Below are 27,743 nucleotides of genomic sequence, written 5' to 3' on the forward strand. Positions count from 1 at the left end.
TAACTGAAACCAAAGCTTCCACGCTACTTCAAGATGCTAATACCTTCTCAACTTCACAAACACTACACTCACATCTGTAGTGCTATTTTACAGGTAAGAGATCCAAATCAGCAAATACAACGAATGCTTATAAAACATAAGCCGAACTATAGAACATTATCAAACCACTGTATGACTATAATTGACTACTTCTTAGAACCTCCTTGATCTCATCCCTTCTCATGTTTGGTGGGTTCATTGGCTGGATAGCAAAATATCATTGTGCAACCAAAAATTTGCTCACGTTACACAAAAATTCCACTAGTCATAACACCTATGCACGCCATTTAAAGCTCATGGGCAGTTACACATAAAGAAAGCCAGAAAACATGGAAGAGAGACCCTCTACGTGATTTTGAATGAGCCAATCGCCTAACAACATGGAATATAGATAGAAACACCTACAAGGGAAAACGCAGAAACTTGTACTTATAGTGCTCCATAGGAGAAGTTGCAAGAAAAGATGATGTGATGCTAGTACCAGAGATGAGGTTTACTTTGTTACAACAAAATCAAAGATCATTGACATCCAACAAAACCATCATACTACCTCAGGCAAAACCCGAAAGAAATTGGCATAACCTAAACAGGAAGTTCTTGGATACCTCAGGAAACCAACAAAATTGAGAATTTACAGCTACATCAAACTTCAAAATAAATCTCCAAACTCAAGAACTTCCAAGCACAAGAGGCCAAGTATTCTGCAAGACATTCTTTTCTGAAACTGACAGATCTGCTCATTCTCCATACAATTATAGAGCAAAATCAGAACTTAAGAGTACAACTGCTCCAACAAATACAGACCTATCCAATTCTGTAAATACCCAATAAATCATCAACCATCTCTGGTCACCGAGGAAATGAACAGATAATAATGATAAAAACCACATAAGAATTATCTTTGACTCCTCCCTACTACCAGCTTCCAACACCTACAAACCATGGGGTAGAAACCTGCAATTGGGACAAAATTGAAACCCACTAGATCAGACAAGACAACTAGCAGAAGAAAAGTACCCGAGTTGCTTGACATCCCCATTATGACAAAGCAGGGATGTTTATAGAGTAATGGGATGAAACAGAACTTCTCCAGATATTAACCTTGAATCAGCTAAAGGAGTACATGGCTGGAATATCACTTTTATAAGATTATTACATGACTGGAATTGGAAAGAATCGTGGCCTTGTTCAAGATCTTGGAATCTTTCCAGGACTTCAAAGAATCTGAGGATAGGTTGTGCTAGAAATCTTAAAGTGATGGAGTCTACACTGTCAAATTTGTGCATACAACTACCAGATTAGACAAAATGCACAATTTGACCAGTGGTCATGGAAGTTCATTTGGAAGACTAAGGCCCCTTACAAAGTCTTATTTTTTTCTTGGTTTGTAGAAAGAGAAGCATGTCTCACTCAAGAAAACTTGAGAAGAAGGGGATTTCATCTATGCTCTTAATGTTGTATGTGTGGTGCAACTGGAGAAAACAATAGCCATTGGTTTCTACATTGTGTGGCGACTTTTTTTTAAATTGGAAGGACTAAGATGGTATATGCCAGCAACAAGCTGTGAATTATTTAAGTGTTGGAACTATAATGGTAGTGCAATGAGACAAAAAAAAGTGTTGGGAACTTATCCTAGCTTGTACAATTTGGGGGTGGAAGCGTAAAGAGAGAGTATTCAGAAAGAAGAGAGATGTAAGGATGAAGGTGTGTTTTATTTATGAGGAAAGCTCCTCTATTTATATACATAAATTACACCGTCATACTATTTACTTTACATAAGTGGCCGACAAACTTTTTACATGATTGGCCGACAAACTATTTACTTTACGACTTTTGTACATTTGGCTTTTTTCAGCCGACGCAAGACGACAAAAATAAAAAGACTCTCACTTTATACATATGGCTGATATTCAGCCAACAATAATAATAATAATAATTTTTTTTTTATCTTCTTTTTCTTAGTCTATTCCAGTTGTACTCCGGAGACATAGTTATCTTCGCCATTGCATTTTGAACATAGATGGTCTGGATACTTTTGTCCAATTAGTTTGCAGTATCTGGTCATCAAGTCTTGAGAAATGAAATTTTTTCTAATAGCCCTTGTTGTAGGTGTTTGTTCTGGCTTCAGTAGACTTAATATCCATTGTCGTACTTCTTCCATATCTGCTACTCTTATGTCTTTACAATTGGAGTATATCATTGTTTGATCTCTGTTGTAATAACTCCAAATTGCATTTTCATTTAGGTAGTTGTTTGATAACTCATTTAATATAGTAGTTATCCCAATAGTCCTTTTGTTTGCATAAAAATCTGGGATATCCACCCTCTGTATCTCTTCTTGTGTATCTATTTTTTCTGGTATTATCATATCTCTAGTTAAACCTATCTTAATAACTTGTATTGTAGGTTTAATTTCTTCATATAGTATCTCTGCTGTTGCTGAGTAGAACTTTATATAAAATAAAGTTCCTTTTGTTATTCTTTTATATTGCAGAAATGCCTTATGTAGCTCAGGTATTTTAGCTACTTCGTCTCCTGTAATAGTATATACTGTGCTTATAAGTCCGTAATTGTAGCAAGTTGCTACTAGGTTCGGATTCGTTCCTGGTTGTGCAATTAGTTTATTGTATCCTTGTAGATGTTGGGTTATGTAGTCTTGTTCAGGGTTTCTCGTATTTTTGGCTTTAGGGTTTTTGTTTAGAAAAGCCTGTACTTTGTATATGTTTTCTATATACATTCTGGTAATGTGGTTATATGCTTGTTTATCTGAATCTAGGCTGGCTTTGTAGGTATTTACCTGTGGTGGTATGAATATATCTTTCTGGGTACCTTGAGGAGTATATGGTTTTGAGAATAACTTATTCAAGTTTGTATTTGTGTATTTTATTTTAGTCTCCTCCTTTTTTGTAGATTGCCCTGCTGTAGATGTGCTGGCTGTAGCTGCATTTAAACAAATGTTATGGGTTTTTTGGAGTATCCCATCGTCTCCTTGTAGCTCTGGAATTTTTGTGTCTTCCGATCGACATAGCTCCGCATATTTATAGTCATGCTGTTGACTATTAGTTTTCAAATTTTGTAATTCTTTATTCATACTATCTACTTTCGTAGAAAGTGTAGTAATAGCTTTGAGTATTTCTTCTGTTGTATCTGGTTCAGTTTGTGTTCCTTTTTCTTGATAGGTAATCTGCAACAAGATTTTCATTAGTTTTTATAATTTCAATTGTAAATGTAAAATTTAATATATTCAATACTAATCTCCTTATTTCTTTTGTTGTAACTGAATCATCTAGCTTTTTTGTTATCCACCATTTTACTTGTGTGTTATCTGTTCTTACAATAAATTTATTGTAAACTATATATGGCTCAAATGCTAACAAACATTTATATAATGCAAATAATTCCTTTCTATTTATTTCCCATTTTGCTTGTGCCTCAGTATATGATCCTGAGCAATACCTGCAATGGTGTTCTACCTTTTCTTTGTCATATTTATATTTTAACACTCCTCCGTAACTGTGGTCACTTGAATCTGTTTCAATTATATATGTGAAAGTTCTATTTTCATCAGGAAAATATAATTTTGGTAATTTTTTGCATAATTTTTTAATATTTTTTATGTGCTCTTTATCTTTATTGTCAAAATGATATTCAATATCTTTTTTGAGTTTTTTGTATAATGGTTTTAAATGTTCTGCTAATTTTGGTATATATTCTCTTACTTGATTTACTAATCCTAAAAATGATTGTAATTTCTTTTTTGTATCTATATTTTCATCAATAGTGATAATTTTTTGTACTATGTGAGTTTGCATTTTTATTCCATTTTTATCTATTTGTATCCCTAGAAATTCTATCTGTGGTTTCATAATTTCTGCTTTACTTTTACTTAAACTTATACCTGAGTGTTTAATTATGTGTATAAATTTTTCTAATAATTTTATATGTTCATCTTGTGTTTTGGAGTATAATAATATATCATCTATATATATGATACAATTTTCTAATTGGTTAAAATAGTTATCCATAAAATGTTGGTATCTACCTGGTGCATTTTTATATCCAAACGGTAATACATTCCATTCATAAAATCCTTGTGGCACTGTGAATGCTGTTAATTGTTTAGATTCTTCTTCTAGTTTTAGGTGGTAAAATCTTGATTTACAGTCAAATTTACTAAAATAATTATATCCTTGTATTTGTCTTATTTTAAGTATTTTATTAGGTATTGGGTAGTTATATGTTTTAGTTTTAGCATTTAGATTTCTGTAATCTATAACCATTCTACTTTTACCTCTTTTTTGTTCACTGTGTTTTATTACTATAAATGCTGGGCTTGTATGTTTACTATTACTTTCTTGTATGTAATTTTTTTCTAGTAATTCATTTATATGTACTTTAAATTCTTGTAAATCATCAAAGTTATATTTTAATGGTTTTTGTGTTATTATACTATTTTCATCTATTAGTTCAATCTTTATTTTTGTTTTATGTTTTTCCCATCCTTGTAATGGGTCTTCATTATATAGTTGTTCTAGCTGTTCATTGATTATTTTAACTTTGTCTATTGCAAATATAATGATTTCTAGTTGTGATATTTGTTTTTCACTTATATTTTCCATTTCCTGGTTTATTTTTTCACTACCTCTAATCCATTCTATAGATTTTCGTTGTTTATTTTTTACTCTTTTTGCTCCTATTTTATAGCCACATGGCGTAGTAAGCCACCAGTGTGTTTTTGTTATTATGCGAGGGTAAAATTTATCTAAAAATGGCATTCCTAATAACATATCTTTTGTGGTAAATTCAAAATTATACATTTCTTCTATTGTTAGTATCTTATCCCATATTTGTATTTTTATATTTTTTGCTTTATATTTGATCATACTTCCTTCATTGTTAAATCATGTTACTACCATAGGTGTTTTTAATTTTTCCCATTTATCTTCTGGTAAGCAATTATATTTACATATATTCGCTTCTGCTCCCGTATCTATCATAGGTGTATAATATCTGTTGTGATATCCTTCTACAATAATTTTTGCAAGTATGAATATTTTCATTAATCATTTTTGGTTCTTTTTATAATTATTTTTTTATTTTGGCAAGTTATTGTTAATTGTTCATTTTCTATGCTGTATGGTTTAACTTTTTCTAACCATTTTATTCCTAATGTGATATTATGATTTCCTTCATATATCTTAAATTGTATTTTCAATGGAATTCCTCCTATAATTATTTCTTTTTCTGTTGTCTCTTCATTTGTATTTATTATTTCACTAGGTAATCCAGGGCATATGTGTCCTGTTTTCATAATTTCTTCTTCTAATACTAGTTCTCTTGTTATATGATTTTCTTCTTGTCCTGTGTTTATCAAGATTTTATATTTTCTTTGGTCCATTATTCCTGTTATAAAATAATGATATATTGTTATTTCTCCTAAATCTTGTGATATTTCATATTTTCTTTTAGATGAACTCATTCTTGATGAGGAAGCTCTAGTCATCATATTTAATGAGTTTATATTTGGTGTACTTGAGGTACTTAATCTTTCTTTTACTATCTCCAATTCTTCTTCTGTATCCATTTCTTTATAACTATAGTCATTATTATCTATTACCGTAATTATTCTTTCAAAAGGATTTTCTATTTTTATTTTATCAATTTTATTTTTTGCTGTTATTTTATGTTTTGTTGTTAATATATAAAGATTTTTACATCTTGCTGTGAATACCTTACTTCCTGGTGCTAATTCTATTCCTGACATTTTCCAATATAATACTAATGATTTATCTATATTTGTATCTGTTAATGCTACTGTATAATTAGCACTTATTATAAATTTAAATTTCTGGTATATTAAATTTCCTTTAACTGCACTTATTACGCTTTTTTCTATAGGATATTTTATTCTATCATCTGCTAAATATATTTCAATGGGCGTATCTATTCCTTCTCTGAAACAAGCTTTTATTAGTATTTCCGTTCCTCCTAAATGTACATATTTTATCGCTTCTTTATTTTTTATGTTTTGTATTTCTTTATTTATTATTCGTTTGTTTATTATAGGTATATATGCTTTTCCACTTGTATATTTTCCGTCTATGATATGTTCTTTTTGACTAACCACATAATATTCTTCTTTCTGTCTTTTAAAAAAGTTTTTTAGTATAGGTATGTCAAGTATTTTTTCAACACTTAAATCTAATTCTTTTCCTTTTATTTGTTCAAAAAGTGTATTATCAAATATGATTTTTTGGTGTGATGATTCTTCATCTTCATAATTCTCTTTAGATATTATTTCGTTTTCAGACATTATATTTCTTCCTCTTCTTCTATTTCATTATCTAGTTTTTCTTCTCCATTTTCAGTTTCTATATCTGATACTTCATATATACTATCGTTTTTACTTAATTCATAGTCTATGTATTCTATTTGCATATATTCGTCATTACCTATAACTATTTCTGCAATTTGTTTTCTTTTTGAATTTTTGGGTAATTTACAGTCTTTAGCTATGTGTCCTATCTTTCCACAATTATAACATGTACATTGGGATATCTTTCTTTTTGGTCTATATGGTCTTTTTATTTTATAGTTTTTTACATAATATCTTCGTCTTGGTTGTTTATATTTATACTTAGTTTTCTTTTTTCTATAATTTTTATATCTTCTAGATTTTTGTTTCTTATTTGTACACCCAAACTGTGGTGCCATTTTATTTTTACAACATGATAAATTTTTATTTAGTACTTTTTCCATTTTTAATTTTTCTTTTTGGTTTTCGCATAATTGTGTAAACCATTGAGATAGAAATTTTATTCTAGCTCCTAAAGTATCTACCATTCCTTCATTATTCCAATCCTTTATTATTTTTGTGCTAAACGGTTCTGGTAATTTTGTAAAATATTGTTTTCTTGTTTCTTTTGCTTCGTCTAAATTGTATTTAGATTTGTAATAGTATTCTTTGAATGCACAAGTATATTCTTCTATATAACACATTTTACATATAGCTAATTTTGTCATAAGTTGTCTATTTATTATTTTTTCCCTATTTTGTTCTCTTATATCCGTGGTCATACCTCCAAATTCATTTCTTATTGCTGATTCATATTTGTCTAGTATATCTATATTTGTTGCTGATGGGGATCCATCCATTTTCTTATCATTTCTAAGTACTTCTAAACTTTCTGGGGGTAGATTTTCTATCCATAATTTTGCCGTTCCTATGAATGTTCTTTCTATATATCTTGGCGTTTTTGTTGTTTCTATTTTGTTATCTATTAACTGCTTAGATATATTTCCTGTCCATAGTAATATTGCTTTATTTATGTCTGTGACGCAATCTAAATCTAAGAAATTATATTGTTCACTTATTGGTTTCGGTATCCAATTTTTATTTAATCTACTGTTCCATATTGCATTATTTCTATCTGATTGTTGATAACTTTCTGTATAATAAGTTGGTGGTGTCCACCTAGGACTACTTCTAGGGCTATTTCTGGGACTATTATCTGGGGTTTTGACTCTTGACGTACTAGGTCTATTCATATCTCCTGTGTTTATTTCTAATTTTTTTAGTTTATTTGTCTGTTCTAAGATTTCTGTATATGTTTCACTTATGTCACTTATTTCTGATTTTTGGTCATTTTCATTTTCATCTATTTCATTTACTTCATTTACCTCAATATCTTCATTTAATTTTTGTTCTATTTCTTTTATTTCATTAGTTAATTCAAGCTCTTTATCTTTTTCCTTTTGTTTTTGCTTATTTTCATATAATAATTTTAACCTAGCTAGTTCTTTTTCTAATTCACTTATTCTTGTATTTTTTATTTCTTCTAATTGTTGTACTTCTTGTTTTGCTTGTATTTTTATTTTTTCAATTTCTCTTGATTTGTCTATTTCTTCGTTTTCTTTTGTTATTCTTATCATAGCTGTTAAACTATCTTCTAATTTTGCCGTTTCTTTTTCTAACATTAAGTATAAATTATTTCCAATTTTTTTATATCTTCTTCCTAGATTTGAAAATATTATTTTTATTATCATTCCGCCTTGATTTTCGTATGTTTTTTCGTCTACTGCAAATTCTTCTTTATTCATTAAAATCTATGTATTATATTATGCTGTAACTCATATTCAAGACAATCTAATTCTAATTTTAACATGGATATATCTTTTCTTTGTGCTAGTAATGATTTATTACATACTCCTGCTAATATGTTTTCTTCTAATCTTCTTTTTCTATGTTGTAATTCTTGTTCTTTTTCAGCCATTTTTTCCATTATTTCTTCTATTAATTGTTGTTTATAGATTTCTCTGTTCATACTGTTTTTTCAAATAGCAGACATATTTATATTCTGTTTTTGAAATTATGTTTATCAATTGATCTTTTCTATCATTATCTATTTTGACTAGTTGTGATAGTTCATATTCTATATATAAAGATCTTAATTTTTTTCATATTTTTCTTACCTTTTTATCTATTTTAGTTCTTTTTATTTTAGTATTTTTATTTTTATTTATCATAACCTTTTATATAATATTTTAAAAAGCTTACTTAATTTATCTGGATATCTTACCCTTTTTAACCTGTAATTTCTACCATATCGCCTTAGCCAATGTTCAGTCATATTTAACCTCCAATATCTAAATCATCATATAAATCGTATATGTCATAATAAAGTTCATCTTGTATACTTTGTATGGTTAACTTAGTCCAACCTTGAGTTGTTATTTCTATTATCTCATATGTTAATAATTTATTATAAATTTCTCTTTTTATATCAGTATTCAAATTTTTTAGTATATAGAATAATAATATCTTATAATCAACATCATCGTTTAATAGGTAGGTTTCCATTTTTATTATTTTCATTTTTCACTAAAATTTTATTCCTTCCAACCTCTTAATAAATTATACTTGTTTATTATGCAAAAATAATAATTTAATAATCATCTCATCTGGTCACTACTACAGCTTTCTTCTTTGATTAGTTACTCTAACAGCGCCTCAACTTTGTTTACTCCCCTAAACGGCCTTCTCTGCCTACCGGTTTCAACCTTAGGATGGCATAGTCTGGGCATACTTATTCGAAGAATATTTCTGTAGCAAACTTTCTAAAGATGGTTATTATAACATTATTCAAACATGATAAAAAATTATAATTAACAAGAGATTTTCAGGAATAAATTAATTTAGCTACTCATGAATATAAAATGGTATACCTCTTTTTGTAGATCTTCCGACATATTTGGTTTGTTCTCCATAATTATTTAATTAACTAGCTTTGATACCAATTTGGGGGTGGAAGCGTAAAGAGAGAGTATTCAGAAAGAAGAGAGATGTAAGGATGAAGGTGTGTTTTATTTATGAGGAAAGCTCCTCTATTTATACACATAAATTACACCGTCATACTATTTACTTTACATAATTGGCCGACAAACTTTTTACATGATTGGCCGACAAACTATTTATTTTACGACTTTTGTACATTTGGCTTTTTTCAGCCGACGCAAGACGACAAAAATAAAAAGACTCTCACTTTATACATATGGCTGATATTCAGCCAACAATAATAATAATAATTTTTTTTTTTTTGATTCAGTCTCCTCTACATATTTTTCTATACATTAAAAAAGGAACAAAAGAATACAATTCATCTTTATTTTCTGCACATGATTGCTTTTGTCTTCAAAGATTCTGTAGTTCCTCTCTTTCCAAATTGTCCTCCATGATAAGTCCTAAGCATGGTTGGGTTTTTGTAATTGTAGATAGCACTTTCATGGTGCAGATCTAATTCATATCTCACACACACACATTATATTATATAAAAAAAATGGGAAGATTTCAAGTTCAAAGTTAAATTACGAAAATGCCTTTCACTAATTTTTTAAATCAAAATATCTACTAATTTTTAAAATTAAATGAGTAATGACAATTAAACTTGACCAAATACATGATTAGTGTTACAAATTATCATTTTCCATTTCTTAATGAATTTGATTGTTAAACCTTTAAGCTTCTATCATTAAACACATTCATTCACAACCTTTCATGTACTTAGTTTCTCCCTTGATAAATTGGATAAAAAATATAAATTCCACGGCACTTTGTGTTTCATCATCCTTATGTAACATTTTTTTTATTGGTCACTATTTTTTTTTATAGCTTTGTACCTTCGTTCATTTTTTATTTTCATGATTGTTGGAGAAAACACATCATCTAATAGTTCTCATGTGATATCTTTTTATTAGTCACTATTTTTCTTATTGGTTTGTTCCCTTCATTTTTATTTTAATGATAGTTGGAGTATTATATCCCAAGAAACTTAAGCCTTGGGGCTTAGAATTTTAAATGATAATTCTAATTGGTAAAAATATTGTTCTAGTCTTACAAGTTGCTCATATCCCCCCTCCAAAAAAAATGTTGATATTCATGTTCCGGACAGAAAGTAAACACTAAAAAGAGTTTATTTTATATGCACGAAAACACATACTGCAATACTTCCAAAATGTTCAGCAATTTTATATCAACAAGAATTGGGTCTATATAAATTATAACAGTAATGGAGGTCAAACGTGCAAGACACGACTTCAGAACTAGTATATATATATATACACACATGTTACCAGATTCAAAAAAGTATAGAGATATAATCAAAATCACAAGACATGAATAAATTATTTCACACATGCAACCACCATCAAACACCTCTAACCATCAGAAAGAAGCTGCCATCTCTACCGCCATTAGGGTAAGAGGAAGAAAAAAGATAGGTTTTAACCGAAACCAGACTCACAAAAGAATTCCAAAAGAATTCCTAGGAACCTGCAACAGAAATCATAGTTGGAACCCTCTTCACCAAAATGTTGTTCCCTAATGATACAACCAAGAAATTAAAGCACAGTGCTCTATATCATACGATGTCCAACGTATAACAGCCAAAAGTAAAGTGCAACATGTGAATGAAGAGTTATCCTCTATGAATGAAGGCAAAGACAACATCAGTTTTTCGTGACCGTCACAACTCGATCTGAAGCGGTCTTCATAGAAGATCCCATTTACTTGTGCAAGGTTCCTACTCAATCACCAACACAAGAAACCCAAGGAGCAAGGAACAATTTCTAAAATAAAAAATGAACTATCGATGGTAGTAGAACATGAGGGGAACAAAGTGATGAAACCATCAGTGACTAATATGTGGAGTGTCTATTTGCTGAACAGACTATCAGGTAAGTAACATTTTTTTAAAAACTTCTTTTCATTTTTTTTCTTGGATATTTTACAAAACATACCATCTGAAGTGACATTTCACTCAACATACACCAATGATATATAACACAGAAAAACAGATCAAAGGTTACCTTTATAATCAGTGGTAATTTCAACCATATTAAGAAAATTAGTGCAAACCCTAACTTGGCAGACTATTTAGAAGAACAAGATTTGTTAAAAAAAAATTCCCAACTTGCACGGTTATTTAATATGTGATGGATTGACAATGGTATATTTCATGAGAAGATCTTTTACACAGAAAAAAATAGTTACCTATGTATTGAGTATATGACCTTTTTCACAAAAGATGAGCTAAGTTTTTTACTTGACTGCTCTAGTTCCAATAAATTGCCGCTAGCTCTTTGATGCAAAGACTGTTCAAATGGCAATGTTTCATGGAGAAAAAAAGTGTGAAAGATCTCTCTTTTTACGTTAAAGTTTTACATAGCAGCTGACCGTTTGAAGAAACTCCTCAAATGACTAAATATCTGAAACATAATAGGCATGTTAAAAAAATAATAGGGGAGAGACTTCCAAAAATAAAAGAGGCTTCAGTTTGTGTAATTTTTTTAAATAGGTAACTTTGAAAAAAAAAAGACTTCATTACCCAACACAATGAGACTGAAAATAGTGATTATGACTACACATAGTGCATCCAATAATAGAACCAGAAATTGAATGATATGACCATGTGCGGTAACCACCACTGACATACAAAGATAAACTCACTACAAGAATAGTACCATTTCGAAGAGGGTAAAAAATAAATTCATACGAATAAGAGAAGAGAACTGAACTGAAAATTCGGCACTCGCAGGAGCTTGAACCAAATGGAACCTCAACATAAATCACAAACAAAAGTAGCCCCACGGAAAGAAGAATTTTAGTTCTTCAAGACCACAACTGCAAACACAGAAAGAAGGAACAGTGCAAACTCGCAAAACCCAAACCACTATGGAAGTCACTACGAAAGACGTAGACAATATTTAGATACCCCCTTTTTATCGAAGCACTAACAATATCTAGATTTCCATGCAACCACCTAAATGACCAGTTAACTAAACACTTGCCTTCACAAACTGAAATTCTAATCCCCCATACTGTTCACTATGTATGGTGTATATCCTACTATCCTCCAATACTGCTTGCTATGTAGTATATACATCCTTCCAACTGAAAACAGAAAGTGGAGTGATAAGTAAAAAGAAATGAAAACAAAGAAGGTAAGAAGCAAGACACCGAAAGTAGATGAGCATATCACAAGGTTATGGAAAGATTCATAATTTACCGAGAACTTACTTACCAAATGTACACAAGGTCACACCCATAAGAAACCTCATCAGTTGAATCACAACAAACATAAGAATCTGGACCAAAAGCTGAAAATACACTTGTGGAAAGAATTGTCGTACTTGAGAACTTCTGTATAACAACATTTCTTACAACGAGATAAGGAATCTCTATGAACCAAGAAGAAAACTGAACCGAAAAGATAGATACTAATAACGCCTGTCTAAGGAAACCTCAACGCCAATTGACAAACAAGGTTGCTCCATGAAAGTAAGACTTCACTGATCTAGAAAGACCCAACGACAACTAGCAAAAAAAGAAGGGAACAGTCGAGTGCAAAGCCGTGAAACCCACGCCACATTAGAAGAGGTCACAAGAGATTCCAGGAATGATTGCAAAACTCCCTTCCCTCGGTGCCTGATGATATCCAAATTGCAGTGCAAGTACCAAAATGGCAAAGAAGTAGGGTGCACAAGGATACACACTGAAACAGAACTTCGAGACTACCAAATCTGATCCCCTCATTGTCACCATGTGGTCTACACATATGCATCCGAACAAACAAAATCAAGTGGAAAAACAGGAGCAAAGAAGACAAGTAGCAAGAACGAACCAATGTAGAAGAACTTAGGTCCATATGAAAATTTAAAATGGTACCTCTCAGGTGTCCATACCAATCAGGGATCTCATTAGTTCAATCATCCAAGAAAATTAGCATCAAGACTAGAAACTTCACAACTTCAGACTACAAAACACATACGCACTAGTGGAAAATATTATCATTGCTGAATGTTGAGAGCTTCCACAACAGTAGCTTTGAAAAGACAAAAGGGACTCACTTATTAAGAAGAAAACTGAATTTAGTTCATTCTCAGGAAGATCCAACAGTTACATGCACAAGAAGAAAGAAACAGGCGAGTGCAAAACATGGGAAACCCATACCACGCAGGGGAGATGCCAAACAATGTAACATTTCAAATTGCCCTCTTCTTGGAGCATGGTGATATCACGAAAGTGAATCCTCTTCACCATCATATCACCATGTGGCAAACATTCATTCATCAATCTAAACTAAATCAACTGGTAGGTTAAACGAACACAGAGATTGTAAGTAGCGAGATCACGAAAGTAGAAGACTGCATTATATGGCCATCAAAAGATCCAAATTTGAACACATTTATCAAATGTCCATAACCATCAAAATCTCATCAGTCGCGTCTGTATTACTTGAAAGAAAAAATATGGCAACAAAGCAAATACTAGTGAAGTAAGGCTGAGAAATAGAGAAGGAACAATTCTTATTACGAAAGAAACTAAATTGAAGATCTCAATAATTATTAAAAGCATCAACCAAGAAAACTCTTAACATAAATTGACGGATAAGGCCGCTGCATGAAAAGAAGAATCCACGGCTCTGTAAGACCCAGTGACTGCAAGCACTGAAAGAATGGAACAGTTAAGTGCAAAGCTGGTGAAGCACGCTGCCTAGAATTTACGAGAAATACCAAGACAAGATTGAGAACTACCGCTTTCCGAAGCCTCATGATAATATACAGATTATAGTGCAAGCACAACATGGACAAGAAACATGCTGCAGAGGAATGCAGTACACCAACCATCAAAACCTTCCCGATTAATCCCCTCAACTGTCACCATACATCCATCCAACAAACAAATTCAAGATTGCGTAATACAAGTAAAAGAAAGCAGAGAATATGAGAAACGATCAACGAGAACAACAAAAGAGAAGACCATTTTACAAGGCTTGAGAAAGATCCAAGATTGAGTACTTGTTGGGTGTCCACAAGACCATAACTACCAGAAAATTCATCAATTGGATAATTGAAGAAAATAAGTATCTGAACTGAAAAATAAAAACAACCATAAGAATTTGACAAAAGAAAAATTGTTTAGTTGAAAATCTTAGTCCTCATAAGATCCTGAACCATAAAAACCTCGACATAAATCGGACAAACAAAGACGCTCCATCAAAAGAATATTCTACTGCTCTATAAGACCCAATGGATGCAAGCACAAAAAAAGGGTACAATCAAGTCCAAACTGACAGAACCAATACATCGTAAGAAATCACTAGCGATGCCATATAGACGAGATTAAAAAAAATCCATTCATAGTTGAAGCCCTGACCAATAACTTGAGATTGCAGTACAAGAACAAAAAATACCAAGAGGGTACATATTAGATTGCAGTGCAAGAACCACAAAGACCAACAGGGTATAGAGATAACATACTGGACATCAACCTTTGGAATTTCCAAATCTGTAACCTCTACACTGCCACCATATAGTCTACACAGCCATCCAACAAAAATAAGAAGTTGCGACAACCAAAAGAAAATGGCAGGAAAAAACATACATAGCTAGAAACCAGAAGTACAGGAGCACTTAATGGCGCTGTCAAAATAAGATCCAATATTGACAGAGTACTTATTAGGTGTCTATAACCATAAAAGACCTCATCTGTCGAAGCCTGATAATATCAGAATGAAGTGCAAGCATGGAAATGCCAAAGAAATCTTCATAAAAAAAAAGAAATGGCAAAGAAATCGGGTGGGCAATGAACATTGGACAACAACCTTCAGAACTTCCCAATCTAATCCTCTTAACTGCCATCCATCCAAACAAAATCAAGCTGGGGTACAACAAACGGGAAGCAGGTTGCAACGCACACTAGTTGAAAATATTACCATTGTTTGCAACTTCCACACAACAGTAGTTCTGACAAAGAGACAGAGAAAACAGACCCGCTGATTAAGGAAAAGCTGAACAAAAGTTCATTCTTTGAAAGAACCAATGGTTACATGCACAAAAAAAACGAAACAAGTATAAAACATGGGATTGAAAATCATACTTTGCCGAGAGATCACTAGAGATGCCAAACAATGCAACATATTCAGCTTTAAAGATCCGATTTTTTCTTCACTCACTGAATCCTTTAATAACAAAGTTCCCATTGCTTAAAGCCTGGTGATTCCCAATCATCCAGATTGCAGTGCAAGCACCAGATGGAAAGAAATAGGGTCCCCAGGGATGTACATCGAAACCAAACCACAAAATTTACAAATCTTATCCTCTTTCTATCATATCACCACCATGTGGCCTACAAACATTCATTCAACCAGAACTAAATAAATTGGTAAGCTAAATGAAAGCAGAGAAGTTAAGCAGCGAGAACACGAAAGTAGAGCGCGTTATAGAGCAATCAAAAATCCAAGACTGAGCTTGAATACACTTATCAAGCGCCCACAAACCATGGAGTTCTCATCAGTTAAAATCACCAAAAAACATAAGCATCTAGATTACAAAAAAAACGGCAACAAAATACACACTAGTGAAGCAGTATTGACAAAGAGAAAAGGTAAGCATTCTGATGGTGGAAGAAAACTAAATTGAAGATCTCAATCATCATTAAAGCAACAACCAAAAACTTCAACACAATTGACAGACAAGGCCACCACATGAAAAGAAGAATCTACGGCTCTGCACCCAACGGTTGCAAGCACAGAAAAATTGGAACAGTTAAGTGCAAAACTGGTGAAGCCTTTACCACCAAGGATTCACAAGAAATACCAGAAGAGATATAGAACCGCCTTCTTCTGAAGACTCCGACAGTATCTATATTGTACTATGTGCACTAACATGGCCAAGAAATAGGGTGCAGACTATGCAAAACTGTACACCAACCTTCCAAATCCTCCAAGCCTAATCCCCTCAACTTTCACCATATATCCACCCAACAAACAAAATCAAGTTGGCGTAATACAAGAATAAGGAACCAGAGAAAGTGAGCAGTGAGCTATGTTGCTCACACTCTTCAAAAATGTCAACGGGTGCATGTCGGATTCGCCAAAAGTAGTTTTTCTTGGAATCAGCATGGGTGAGGGCATCGAAGTGAAGAATCCGCACAACTTAGGCAGTGAGTAGTTATCAGGTGTCCATAAGACCATAACCATTAACCATCAACTATTTTAGTTGTAATCCCAGTACTTATAAAATCCTTAACTAAGGCAACCTCGACATGAATGGAGAAGTGGCTTTTAATTCAGTGCTCTTTAAGACCCAATGGTTGCAAACACAAAAACAAGGTTACAATCAACTTCAAAGTTGACGAAAACCCACACCACCAAAGAAATCACTAGAGATGCCACATAGACAAGATTAAAGAACCCTTCTTCATTGAAGCCCCTACGATATATCCAGATTATCCAAATTGTAGTGCAAGAACCAAAAAGACCAAGAGGGCACATAGATACAATACTGGATATCAACCTTACAAATATCCCAATCGTTTTTTGATAACATTAAAGTTATAAATCTCCCAATCTTAACCTCTAATATTGTCACAGTATAGTCTACACATCCATCCAACAAAAAATTGGCAGCAAAAAATATATGTAGCTGGAAGACTAGAAGTAGAGCAGCACTTTATTAAAAGATAGATCCACAAGCCAAGTACTTATCAAGTGACTATAACCATAATGAGGAGGGAACTCATCAGTTGGATCATTGAAGAACAAAGTGTCTGGATTAAAATCTCCATGGCAGCTAAACATTATACACACTTTTAAGAAAATAATATCTTAGTCAAAAGAACATCCATACGACAATAGTTTTGACAGAGAAAAGGGACCCATAAGGAAAGAAAACTGAATCAAAAATCTCAATACTCATAAAAGACTCTTACTAAGGAAACCTCAAAACAATGGATAAACATGGCTTCTTCATGAAAATAATAATTCACTACCCTGTGGTTCAATGGCTGCAAGAACTGAAAGAAAGGAACAGTAAAGTGCAAATCTGACAAACCCCAAAACCACCCATGTATTAACTAAATATGCCATAGACAAAGACTAAAAACACCCTTATTTCAGTAGCGCAAGCACCAAAGACCAAAAGTTGACAGAGGATCACATGTTGATAATTTCCAAGTCTGAATGTCCATAACAGTAACACCCCCATATGGCTACACATCTATCCAACCAAAACAAACTATCATGATAATGTAAAAAAATGGAAAAAAAGAGATAATAAGTAGCTAGAAGAACAAAAGTAAAGAAGTTATTTACATTACTGATAAAAGATCTAACCAGGCTTTGAAATTTCCAAAGACCAAAAGTTGACAGAGGATCACATGTTGATTATAACCAGGCTTTGAAATTTCCAAGTCTGAATGTCCATAACAGTAACACCCCCATATGGCTACACATCTATCCAACCAAAACAAACTATCATGATAATGTAAAAAAATGGAAAAAAAAGAGATAATAAGTAGCTAGAAGAACAAAGTAAAGAAGTTATTTACATCCCTGATAAAAGATCTAGGATTGGCCGAGTACTTATTCGGGTGCCCACACAGAAGACCTCATCACCATAGGACACCTCACAACATGGATCATGGATGAGCATATGCTTCTGAACTAAGTACTTAATGGCAGCAGAACACAATGGTCCAAAATAATATCCTGACTGAGAAACTCCCATACAATAGTAGTTTTGACAAAGATAAGAGGAGCCATAGGGAAGAAAACTGAATTAAGAATGACCAATACTCATAAAAGACTGAACAAGAAAGGCCTCAACTCATATGGACAAACAATATCACTCCATGAAAGAAGAATCCACTGCTCTGTAAGATCCAATGGCTGCAACCAAAGGAATGAAGGGAAGAATTTCTTGCAAAGCTTACGATAACCACTAGAAAATGCAAGACAAGATTGAAAAAACCCTCTCGTAGCCTGATAATATCCACATTGTGGTGCAACCACAAAACTGGCAAAGAATCAAGATTAAGAAACTCCTCTATCTCACCTAACAATATTCAGATTGTAGTGCCAGCACATAAATGACAGAGAAACAGCTTGCACAAGAATGGACATGGGCATCAACCTATGAAATTTTCCAAATCTAATCTCCACTGTCATCTATCAAACAAACAAAATCAAGCTGGGGTGATACAACAAACAAGGATGAGAGAACAGACCCACTTGATGGAGTGTCAAGAGATATAGGATTGAGTTTTGATTACTTATTAGGTGTCAATAAGACCATATACCCATCAACCAACCAGGGATCTCGGAATCTCATCAATTGGATTACCGAAGAACTCAAACATTTGATCTACAAACTAAAAATGACAGAAGAATACAATACACGCTAGTGCAAGAAAAACTAATTTTACTAGGGACTTCCATATAACAACAATTGTTGACAAAGAGAAGAGGGACCACTCCTATTAGGGAAGAAAATTGAAATGTGAATCACAGTACTCACAAAACCTGAAGTAGAAGAACCTCAACACAAATGTCTAAACAAAGCCCCTCCATGAAAAGGATAATTCATTGCTCGGTTAGACCCAACTGCAAGCACAGAAAGAAGGGAAAAGTTCAGTGCAAAGTTGACAAAACCCTTATCACCTAAGATATCACTAGAGATGCAACATATACTGAAAAAGCCCATTAGTCGAAGCCTGACAATATCTATCTTGGAGTGCAAGCACAAAAAAGACAAAGAAAAAGGTGCACAGGAATGCATATTGGATACAAGAATCGAAAGTTCCCAAAACTAATCCTCTATTAATATCACCATGTGGTCCTACACATATATTCACCAACAAACAAGATCAAGCAGGTGTGATAACCAAGGGAAAACAGACGCACAGAGAAAACAAGTAGCTAGGAAACAAAAGGTAGAGGAGCACTTTCAGCACTATCAGAGATCCAGAATTGACTTTGACTACTTATACAGTGCCCATAACACCACAAGATATAGAAGGATTAACAAAGGACATGCGCATCTGAACCATGAAGTAAAACTGGCAGCCGAACGTGTCATACACACAAAGGAAGAGAATTATCATAGTTGAGAACTTCCATAAGCAGTTATGAAAAAACTTCGAGAGACTACTAGTCAAAAACCTGGGCACTGCTGCATCTTTCCAAGGACGAATTACAAAGCAAGACATCTACTACTGTAGAACCACTTGCACCTAGATGCAAATCCATGTATTCTTAACTAAGAATGACATCCAGTGATGACCAAACCAAATAAGTTGAGCGAGGATAAACATGATAGACATCAATATTAGCATTAAAAATGGAAGTCAAGAAATCATATCAAAACTGACAGCTCCTCTCTATGTGTTATGGCAAGGAGACGATGGGACTCCTTCATCTCAAGATCCAAATTCCCACTTCTACTCATATTCTGATTCAATAGAAGGAAATTGCTAGGTTTTAGCGTAGTAAATAGGGTGACAAACAATGTAAACAACACATGATTTGTCACAACAAAAACCTCAGAATTTTCCAAAACCAGGAAGCAATACTCGGTTTCCCAAAACTGCATCCAGAATAGACCTTACCAGCTTCCAATTTCTATAATAAAAACAATGGAAATCAATCAAAATTACACCAAGAAATTGGGAACAAAATAAATAAATGCACTACAAACGTATCCATACACATTCTCCTATCATTATTACCCAGACCTGATCAACCAAACACCAATAGCAAACAAAAGATCCAAAATTGGGTACTTCTTATGTGTCCACAAGACCATAACAATCAACCATCATGTATCTCGTCAGCTTAGATAAATGAAGAAAATAGGCATCTAAACAGAAAGACAAAAATGACGATAGAATACGACACACACTAGTTGAAAAAAAGAATAGTTGCAAATCTCAGTAATCATACAAGCCTGAACCATGAAACCTCGACATAAACTGGACAAAGAAAGCCTCTCGATCAAAAGAGTTACTGCTCTGTAAGACCCAATGGCTGCAAGAACAAAAAGAAGGGTACAATCAGTCCAAAACTGACAAAACCCTTACCACCTAAGAAATCACTAAGAGATGTCATATAGACAATATTAAAACCCTCTTTCTTGTTGAAACCTTGACCTATACATCCAGATTACAGTGCAAGAACCAAAAATACAAAGAGGGTACAAAGATACCATACTGGACATTAACCTTTGAAATCTCCAAACTGTTAACCTCTAATAATGCCACAATATAGTTTGACCTATCGTCACATACGAAATAACGAACGATAAAAATCTAGGAACCTTTTTCCCCACCAGATCTATTGCAGGAAAGGGATAATGTATAACTTCAAATTGTCAACTATGTCCTTTATAGTCTACACATCCATCCATCAAAAATAAGAAGTTGTGACAACTAAAAGAAAAGGGCAGGACAGAACATATGTAGATAGATGACCAGAAATGGAGGAGCACTTTATGGCGCTGAAGTAATATCCAGAATTGACCAAGTACTTACACGAGAAACCTCATGGTAGCAGAACACAACATACACTGTGAAAAATATTATCTTAGTTGAGAAACTGAGTCTTTCATACAACAATAGTTTTGCAAGAGAAAGAGGAGCCATACTGGAAGAAAACTGGAATCAAATATCTCAGTACTCATAAAAGACTTAACTAAAGAAACCTCAACACAAATGGACAAACACGGCCGCTTCATGAAAAGACAATTCACTAGCCAATGGCTGCAAGAACAGAAAGAAAGCAATAGTAAAGTGCAATTATTACAAACCCCGGACCACCCAAAACGATGACTAGATATGCCATAGACGAGACCGAATACCCCCTTCTGTCAAAGCCCAGATAATATCAAGATTGCAGTGCAAGCACAAAAATTCCAAAACGTGGTCGAGGATAGCATGTTGGTTAACCAAGCTTTGAAATTTCCAAACCTGAACATGCATAACAGTATCACAATATGGTCTACACATCCATCAAACCAAAAAAACTAGTGTGATAAAAGAAAAAATGGAAGCAGAGAAGATAAATAGCTAGAAGAACAAAAGAAACAAAGTATTTTACGCCACGACTGAAAGATCCACAATTGGCCGAGTACTTATCAGTTGTCCATAGCCATAAGAGACTTCATCATCACCATAAGATACCTCATCAATTGGATCATATAAGACACATGCGTCGGACTAAGAACTTAATGGCAGCAGAACACAATACACTGGTGAAAAATAATGTCCTAATTGAGAAACTTCACACAGCAGTAGTTTTGAAAAGACAAAGCAGTCATTAGAGAAAAAAAACTTAAATTGAAAACTATCATACTCATAAAAGACTTAAAAGAAACCTCAACAACACATATGTACAAATAAGGGCACTCCATGAGAATAAAAATCCTCTGCTTTGTGAGACCCAATGGCTGCAAGCAAAGGAACAAAGGGAGGAGTTACGAAACCCACTGTAAAACGCCAGAAAAGATTGAAAAACCCTCTCAAAGCCTGGTCATTTTCATATTACAGTAGAATCACAAAAATGCAAAGAAAAAAAATTGGAAACCCCCTCAAACAAGCCTGGTATATTCAGATTGCAGTGCAAGCATGGAAATAGGAAAAAAAACAGGATGCACAGGAATGGACTCTGGGCATTCAACCTTTGGAACTTCCCTCATCTTATCCTGTTAACTGCCATCCATCCAACAAATGAAATCAAGATGGGGTGACACAACAACTGGAAAGCAGAGTAAAACACATACTGATGGGAAATATTACCATTGTTGAGGACTTCCACACAACAGTAGTTTTGACAAAGAGGAAAGGGTCAAACTGAACTTATGTTCATTCTGTAAATAAAACCCACAGATCACATGCACAAAAATAACATAACATGTCAGTGCAAAACATGGAAAATCATAGGAAACTCATACCACGCAGCAAGACCACTAGAGATGCCAAACAATATAACATTGCAAAGCGCCTATTTCTCAAAGTGTCTGTTATATCCTACCATCCAGATAACAGTTCAAGCACCAGAATGGCATGAAACAGGATTCACAGGGATGCACATCAAAACCAAACTACAAAATTTAATCTTATCCTCCGACTATCAACATATCACCACTATGTAACCTACAAACATTCATCCAACCAAACTAAATCAACTAGTAGGCTAAATGAAAGCAAAGAAGGGAAGCAGCTACAACATGAAAGTAAAAGTGTTACAGGGCTATCAAAAAATCCAAGACTGATTCTGAATACATTCATCAACTGTCCATAACCATGAACATCTCATCAGTTTTATCACCAACAAGCATAAGCATCTGGATTACTTTAAAAAAATAGCAACAAAATATGCAACAGATAGTGAAGCAATGTTGACAAAGAGAAAAGGGAACCATTCTGATTACGGAAGGAAACGGAATTAAAGATCTCAATAATTATTAAAGCATTGACAAAAAAAATCCTCAACACAAATTGACAAAAGAAACCTCAACATAAATCGACAGACAAGGCCGCTCCATGAAAAGAAGAATATACAACTCGAAAAGACCCAACGGCTGCAAGCATAGAAAGAATGGAATAGTTTAAGTGCAAAGCTGGTGAAGCCTAACTACCTAGAATCCACTAGTAATGCGAGACAAGATTGAGAACCGTTCTATCAAAGCCTCTGATAGTATGAAGATTTTGGTGCATGCACCAATATAGCCAAAAACAGGGTGCACGGAATGCACACCATACACCAACCTTCGAAATTCTTCAACAAGTCTAATCCCCTCAACTTACACCATACATCCATCCCACAAACAAAATCAAGCTGACGTTTTACAAGAAAAAGAAAGCAGAGAAAATGAAAAGCAAAAACACCACCCGTTTATGAGCTTTCAATAGATCCAAGAGATCTTGTCAGGTGTCCATAAGACCAGAACCATCAACCATTTGGAGTCTCGCAGTTGGATAATTAAAGAAAAGAAGCATCTGGACAAAAAACAAAAATGACAGTAGAATATGACACATACTAGCCAAAAAACAAAAACTATCTCAAGATGAAAATCCGAGTAGTCATAAAAGCCTGAACTAAGGCAACCTCAACACATTCGGACAAACTAAGCTGCTCCATGAAGCAAATAATTCGCTGCTATGTAAGACCCAATGGCTGCAAGCACAAAAAAAAGGTGCAATAAAAACCAAAATTGACGAAACCAACACCAACTAAGAAATCACTAGATATGAGATTTAGGCAAGATTTAAAACCCTTCTTTGTTGAAGCCTGACCAATACATCCATACTGTAGTGCAAGAACCAAAAAGACTAAGAGGGTACAGCGATACTATACGGCATGTCAACCTTTGAAATCTCCAAATCCTAACCCCTAATATTTTCACCATATAGTCTACGCACCCATCCAACAACAAATAGCAGCAAAGAATATATCTAGCAAGTGGATCAGAAGTAGAGCAGCACTTTATGGACAGATAAATCCACAAACCGAGTACTTATCAAGAAAATATAACCATAATGAGGAGTGAAATCTTCAGTTGGATCATTAAAGAACAAATGTCTGGATTAAAATCCTCATGGCAGCAGAACACAATACACACTTGTAAGAAAATATTATCTTAGTCAAAAAAGCATCAATACAACAATAGTTTTACCAGAGAAAAGGCATCCATAAGGAAAGAGAACTGAATAAAAAATCACAATACTCATGAAAGACTTTACTAAAGAAACCTCAACAGAAACACATAAAACACGGTCACTTAATGAAATGAAAAATACACTGCTCTGAAGTTCAATAGATGCAAGAATTGAACGAAAGGAACAGTTTAAGTGCAGGTCCGATGAACGCCAAAACCACCCATGTAAACTAAATATGCCATAGACAAGACTAAAAAACCCCTACGTCAAAGCCCGGATATCCAAATTGCAGTGCAAGCACCGAAGACTAAAGCTGACAGAGGATCACATGTAGGTAACAACCAAGCTTTGAAATTTCCAAATCTGAATGTCCATAACAGTATCACCATATGGCTACACATCTATCCAACCAAAACAAATTAGCGTGATAATGAAAAAAAAATGGAAGCACAGAAGATAAGTAAGTAGATAGGATCAAAAGTAAATGAAAGTATATTACGTAACTGTCACTATCAGAAGATCTGGAATTGACAGAGTGCCTATCCAGGTGTCCACAGCTATAAAAGAACCCACCACAATAGGAAACCTCATTACTTGGATCATTGAAGAACATATGTGTTTGGACCAAGAGAATTCACGCTAGGCTTAGAGAAAGGAGAAAGAGAAGAGAAAAGAAGAAGAAATAGGGAAAGATTCGGAAGATCGTTGAATTCATTTGAGTATTTCATCGAGGGTAAAAAGGTATGTGAGTCTTCCATAAAGTTGGGTTTGTTAATCCAGGTTCCAAACATGTTTAATTCATCCTGAATTCATCATAAAAGATTGAATTTTGAATGTTCTTGAATGTTGTTCTTGAATTTCTTTCATTCTTGAACATGAGTTAAGTTTATGAATTACTTGAGGTAGAAAGTGATATTTCTTAAGTTCCTTGGGTTAGATCCTTGTACATACGAAATGATTATATAAATATACGGCGAATTTGAGTAAAAGAATCGAATTAGAAAGATTTAAGGTCAGGAAAACAACATGAAAATTCATCAGGCGTCACCTGGGCAGAGCAAGGCATGGCGCGCTTGCAGTCACCAGTGTCACGCCCCTAGCCTACACCCTTGACATGGTCGATACCTAATGATCATTGCTATCCTTGAGAAAACCCTTAGTATGTCTTGCTTAACTCAACAGAAGACTTAACTCATTAATAAATAAGAATCATCCTCACAAGATAACTTAAAATAAATTGTCTTGGACAAAGTGGCACTTTAGTCTCAAAATAAAACATTTGAAATGCAAAATAAAGAGAGACTCAAAACTGATTATCTTACTGACTATCTATCTATTAAGACTCTATAATACTAAGATAAATGTTGGGACAAACCCCGCAACATTCTTGATAGCGCAATGTACCACCCCTTCCCCAGGTGTTTGACGACTTTTCTTACTCGTTTTTCAACTCTAAATCCCCTTAACTCCAATGGTTCTTTCCCCAAACATTTAGAATCGACTCAACCATATAAAATGTATCAAACTATACTCAATCTCAACTAAAATCATGAATCAAGCACCAAAAACTTAACAACACAACCCACAATAATTCAAATGGATTTCATCAAGAACTCAAAGGACTTACTTTCAAATTTAAATACTTAGCTGAATTGTATAATGATTAGCGCGTGGGTAAACAAACCCAACACTTTATGATCTAACTTGTGATTAAGCTTGATGAAATCCACAAGCTAAACTCTAGTGCTCTTGACGATTCTTGAACTTTCTTCTCTTTTCTCCTCTTTTCTCAAAGCCTTAGTGTGAATTTCAATTTTTCTAAACTGACTAAAATCTGGATTTACCCCAATCAAACTCTCAAAAAATAATTAAGATAATTGATAAGGAAAAGACTGAAATACCCTTCCAAAATCTTGATTAGACTTTCCTTATTCAAATAACCCAATTTTCAAAGGACATATCTTACTTATACAAACTCAAAATCATGCAAACTCGGCGGTATTTGAATGATTATTTGTAACGACCTGTTTAGTCATTTTGAGCAGCAGATTTTATTTCTGGAAAAACTGGTTGAGACGACGGATCCCACGACGGACCGTCATGGGTACGACGGACCGTCGAGGGGGTCTCGTTCCAAAACACTTAGAATTCTGAAATTTGGGTACTGAAATCGACTCTCTGAACTTCGTGACGAAGTGGCAGGACGGACCGTCACAGACTCTTTAATAAATCGAGTCTCTGCACCTTGTGACGGAAGCAGCAGGACGGACCGTCGCAGGAACAACGGGCCGTCACACTCTGCGTAACCCTGACTGGGTCGGATTTCTGTTTAATATTTTAAGGGGGCATTTTGGACTATTCCTGCTTATAATTATAAAGTTAGTGGTTGAATATTAATAATCCAATTTCTTGAGGGTTAAAGGAGATAACCTTAAATTAATTAGTGGGTTACTTTTGTCATCTTTTATACTTAATTATATGCTAATTAGGGTAAAAGAAAAAGGGTTGGAATAAGAAAAATAGAAAGAATAGAGAGAAGAGGGAGAAATGATCGTGAGAGAGAGGAACGAAGAAGAAAGCAAAGATTTTGAGGATTAGCTTGCTTGATCACAATTCTTCGGTGGAGGTAGGTTATGGTTTTTATGCTATTCGTAGTAAACTCTTAATAGCGAATGATATGTATTGGGTAGTGTTGTAAACCCTTCTATATGCTTAATTGTATGCTTGCATGGATGTGATGATATAATTGTGATAAAATAAGCATGATGAAACTATTGAATCCTAAATCTTGAAAACCTCTTGTTAATGATGATGACTTGGTATAAAAGAAGGCTTGATGAACTAAAAGAATGAGGTTAGGGGATCGGGTGTCACGAACCGACACATAGTATTAGGGGGATCGGGTGTCACGAACCGACACATAGTAATAGGGGGATCGGGTGTCACGAACCGACACGTAGTATTAGGGGGATCGGGTGTCACGAACCGACACATAGTATTAGGGGATCGGGTGTCATGAATCGACACGTAGTATTATGGGATCGGAGTGTCACGTTCCGACACAAGAGGAATAAAGAGAATGAATCTTGAATTATCTTAATATACTCAAATCTAATGAACCTAATTCCCAAATGAGTATGATGGGGAGGTGTGAGTCCTCATTGATGTGCTTAGTGTTGTGACCAAGGGTTATGGTAATTGTAAATGCCGCATGTTGAGTATTGTAGTTGATTTTATGATATTATCTGATATATACTGTTTTCTATTTTGAGTTGGCCGATGATATCTACTCAGTACCTGTGTTTTGTACTGACCCCTACTTGTATGTTTTTCTCTTGTTATTTGTGGAGTGCAGCAAACGTGCCGTCGTCTTCAACTCAATCGCAACTCTAGCCAGTCTTCGTCACACCAGATTTCAGGGTGAGCTAAAGCTTCTAGCTTGGACTGGATCTTCTTTTTCATGTCTGGATGCCTTGAAGTTCTGGCATAGACTAGCTGTTATTTATGTTTAGTTTCTTAGATACTCTTAGACTTAGTAATTCGAGGATAGATGTTCTTGTGATGATGACTTCCAGATTTTGGGGATAATAATAAGTATTGAGTTTTTAGAAGATGATTATTGATTTTGTTAATGAGTTTTAAGTCTTCCGCATTGTTTTTCTATTTATTATGTTTGAAATGTTGGGGTTTAGATTGGTTGGTTCGCTCACAT

General features: G+C 33.9%; 1 protein-coding gene across 49 annotated transcripts; it reads right to left on the minus strand.

Annotated features, from left to right (window-relative positions):
* Positions 1-26,567, minus strand: LOC101246153 (uncharacterized). 49 transcript variants are annotated; one of them, XR_011210605.1, is made up of 8 exons: positions 24,536-24,665; positions 21,225-21,340; positions 21,066-21,133; positions 20,319-20,402; positions 19,918-19,997; positions 18,895-18,980; positions 17,712-17,831; positions 1-17,595 (listed from the first exon to the last, which is right to left on the minus strand). XR_011210605.1 is itself a non-coding variant. In XM_069286746.1 (6 exons), the coding sequence occupies exons 1-5, from the start codon at positions 24,632-24,634 to the stop codon at positions 18,916-18,918; spliced, it is 432 nt and encodes a 143-aa protein (XP_069142847.1). In that variant the 5' UTR covers positions 24,635-24,665; the 3' UTR covers positions 1-17,831; positions 18,900-18,915. The 49 variants fall into 49 exon arrangements, 3 of the variants coding, with proteins under 3 accessions (XP_069142847.1, XP_069142846.1, XP_069142845.1); XR_011210619.1 differs by lacking the exon at positions 19,918-19,997 and adding an exon at positions 22,169-23,549 and having other exon boundaries at positions 1-15,342; positions 15,476-15,724; positions 17,691-18,980; positions 21,067-22,081; positions 24,536-26,567; XR_011210603.1 differs by lacking the exon at positions 19,918-19,997 and having other exon boundaries at positions 17,691-17,831.
* Between the last annotated feature and the right edge of the window lie 1,176 nt (positions 26,568-27,743).

This window comes from Solanum lycopersicum, chromosome 7, assembly GCF_036512215.1.
Source record: "Solanum lycopersicum chromosome 7, SLM_r2.1".
Classification (NCBI taxonomy): Eukaryota; Viridiplantae; Streptophyta; class Magnoliopsida; order Solanales; family Solanaceae; genus Solanum; species Solanum lycopersicum.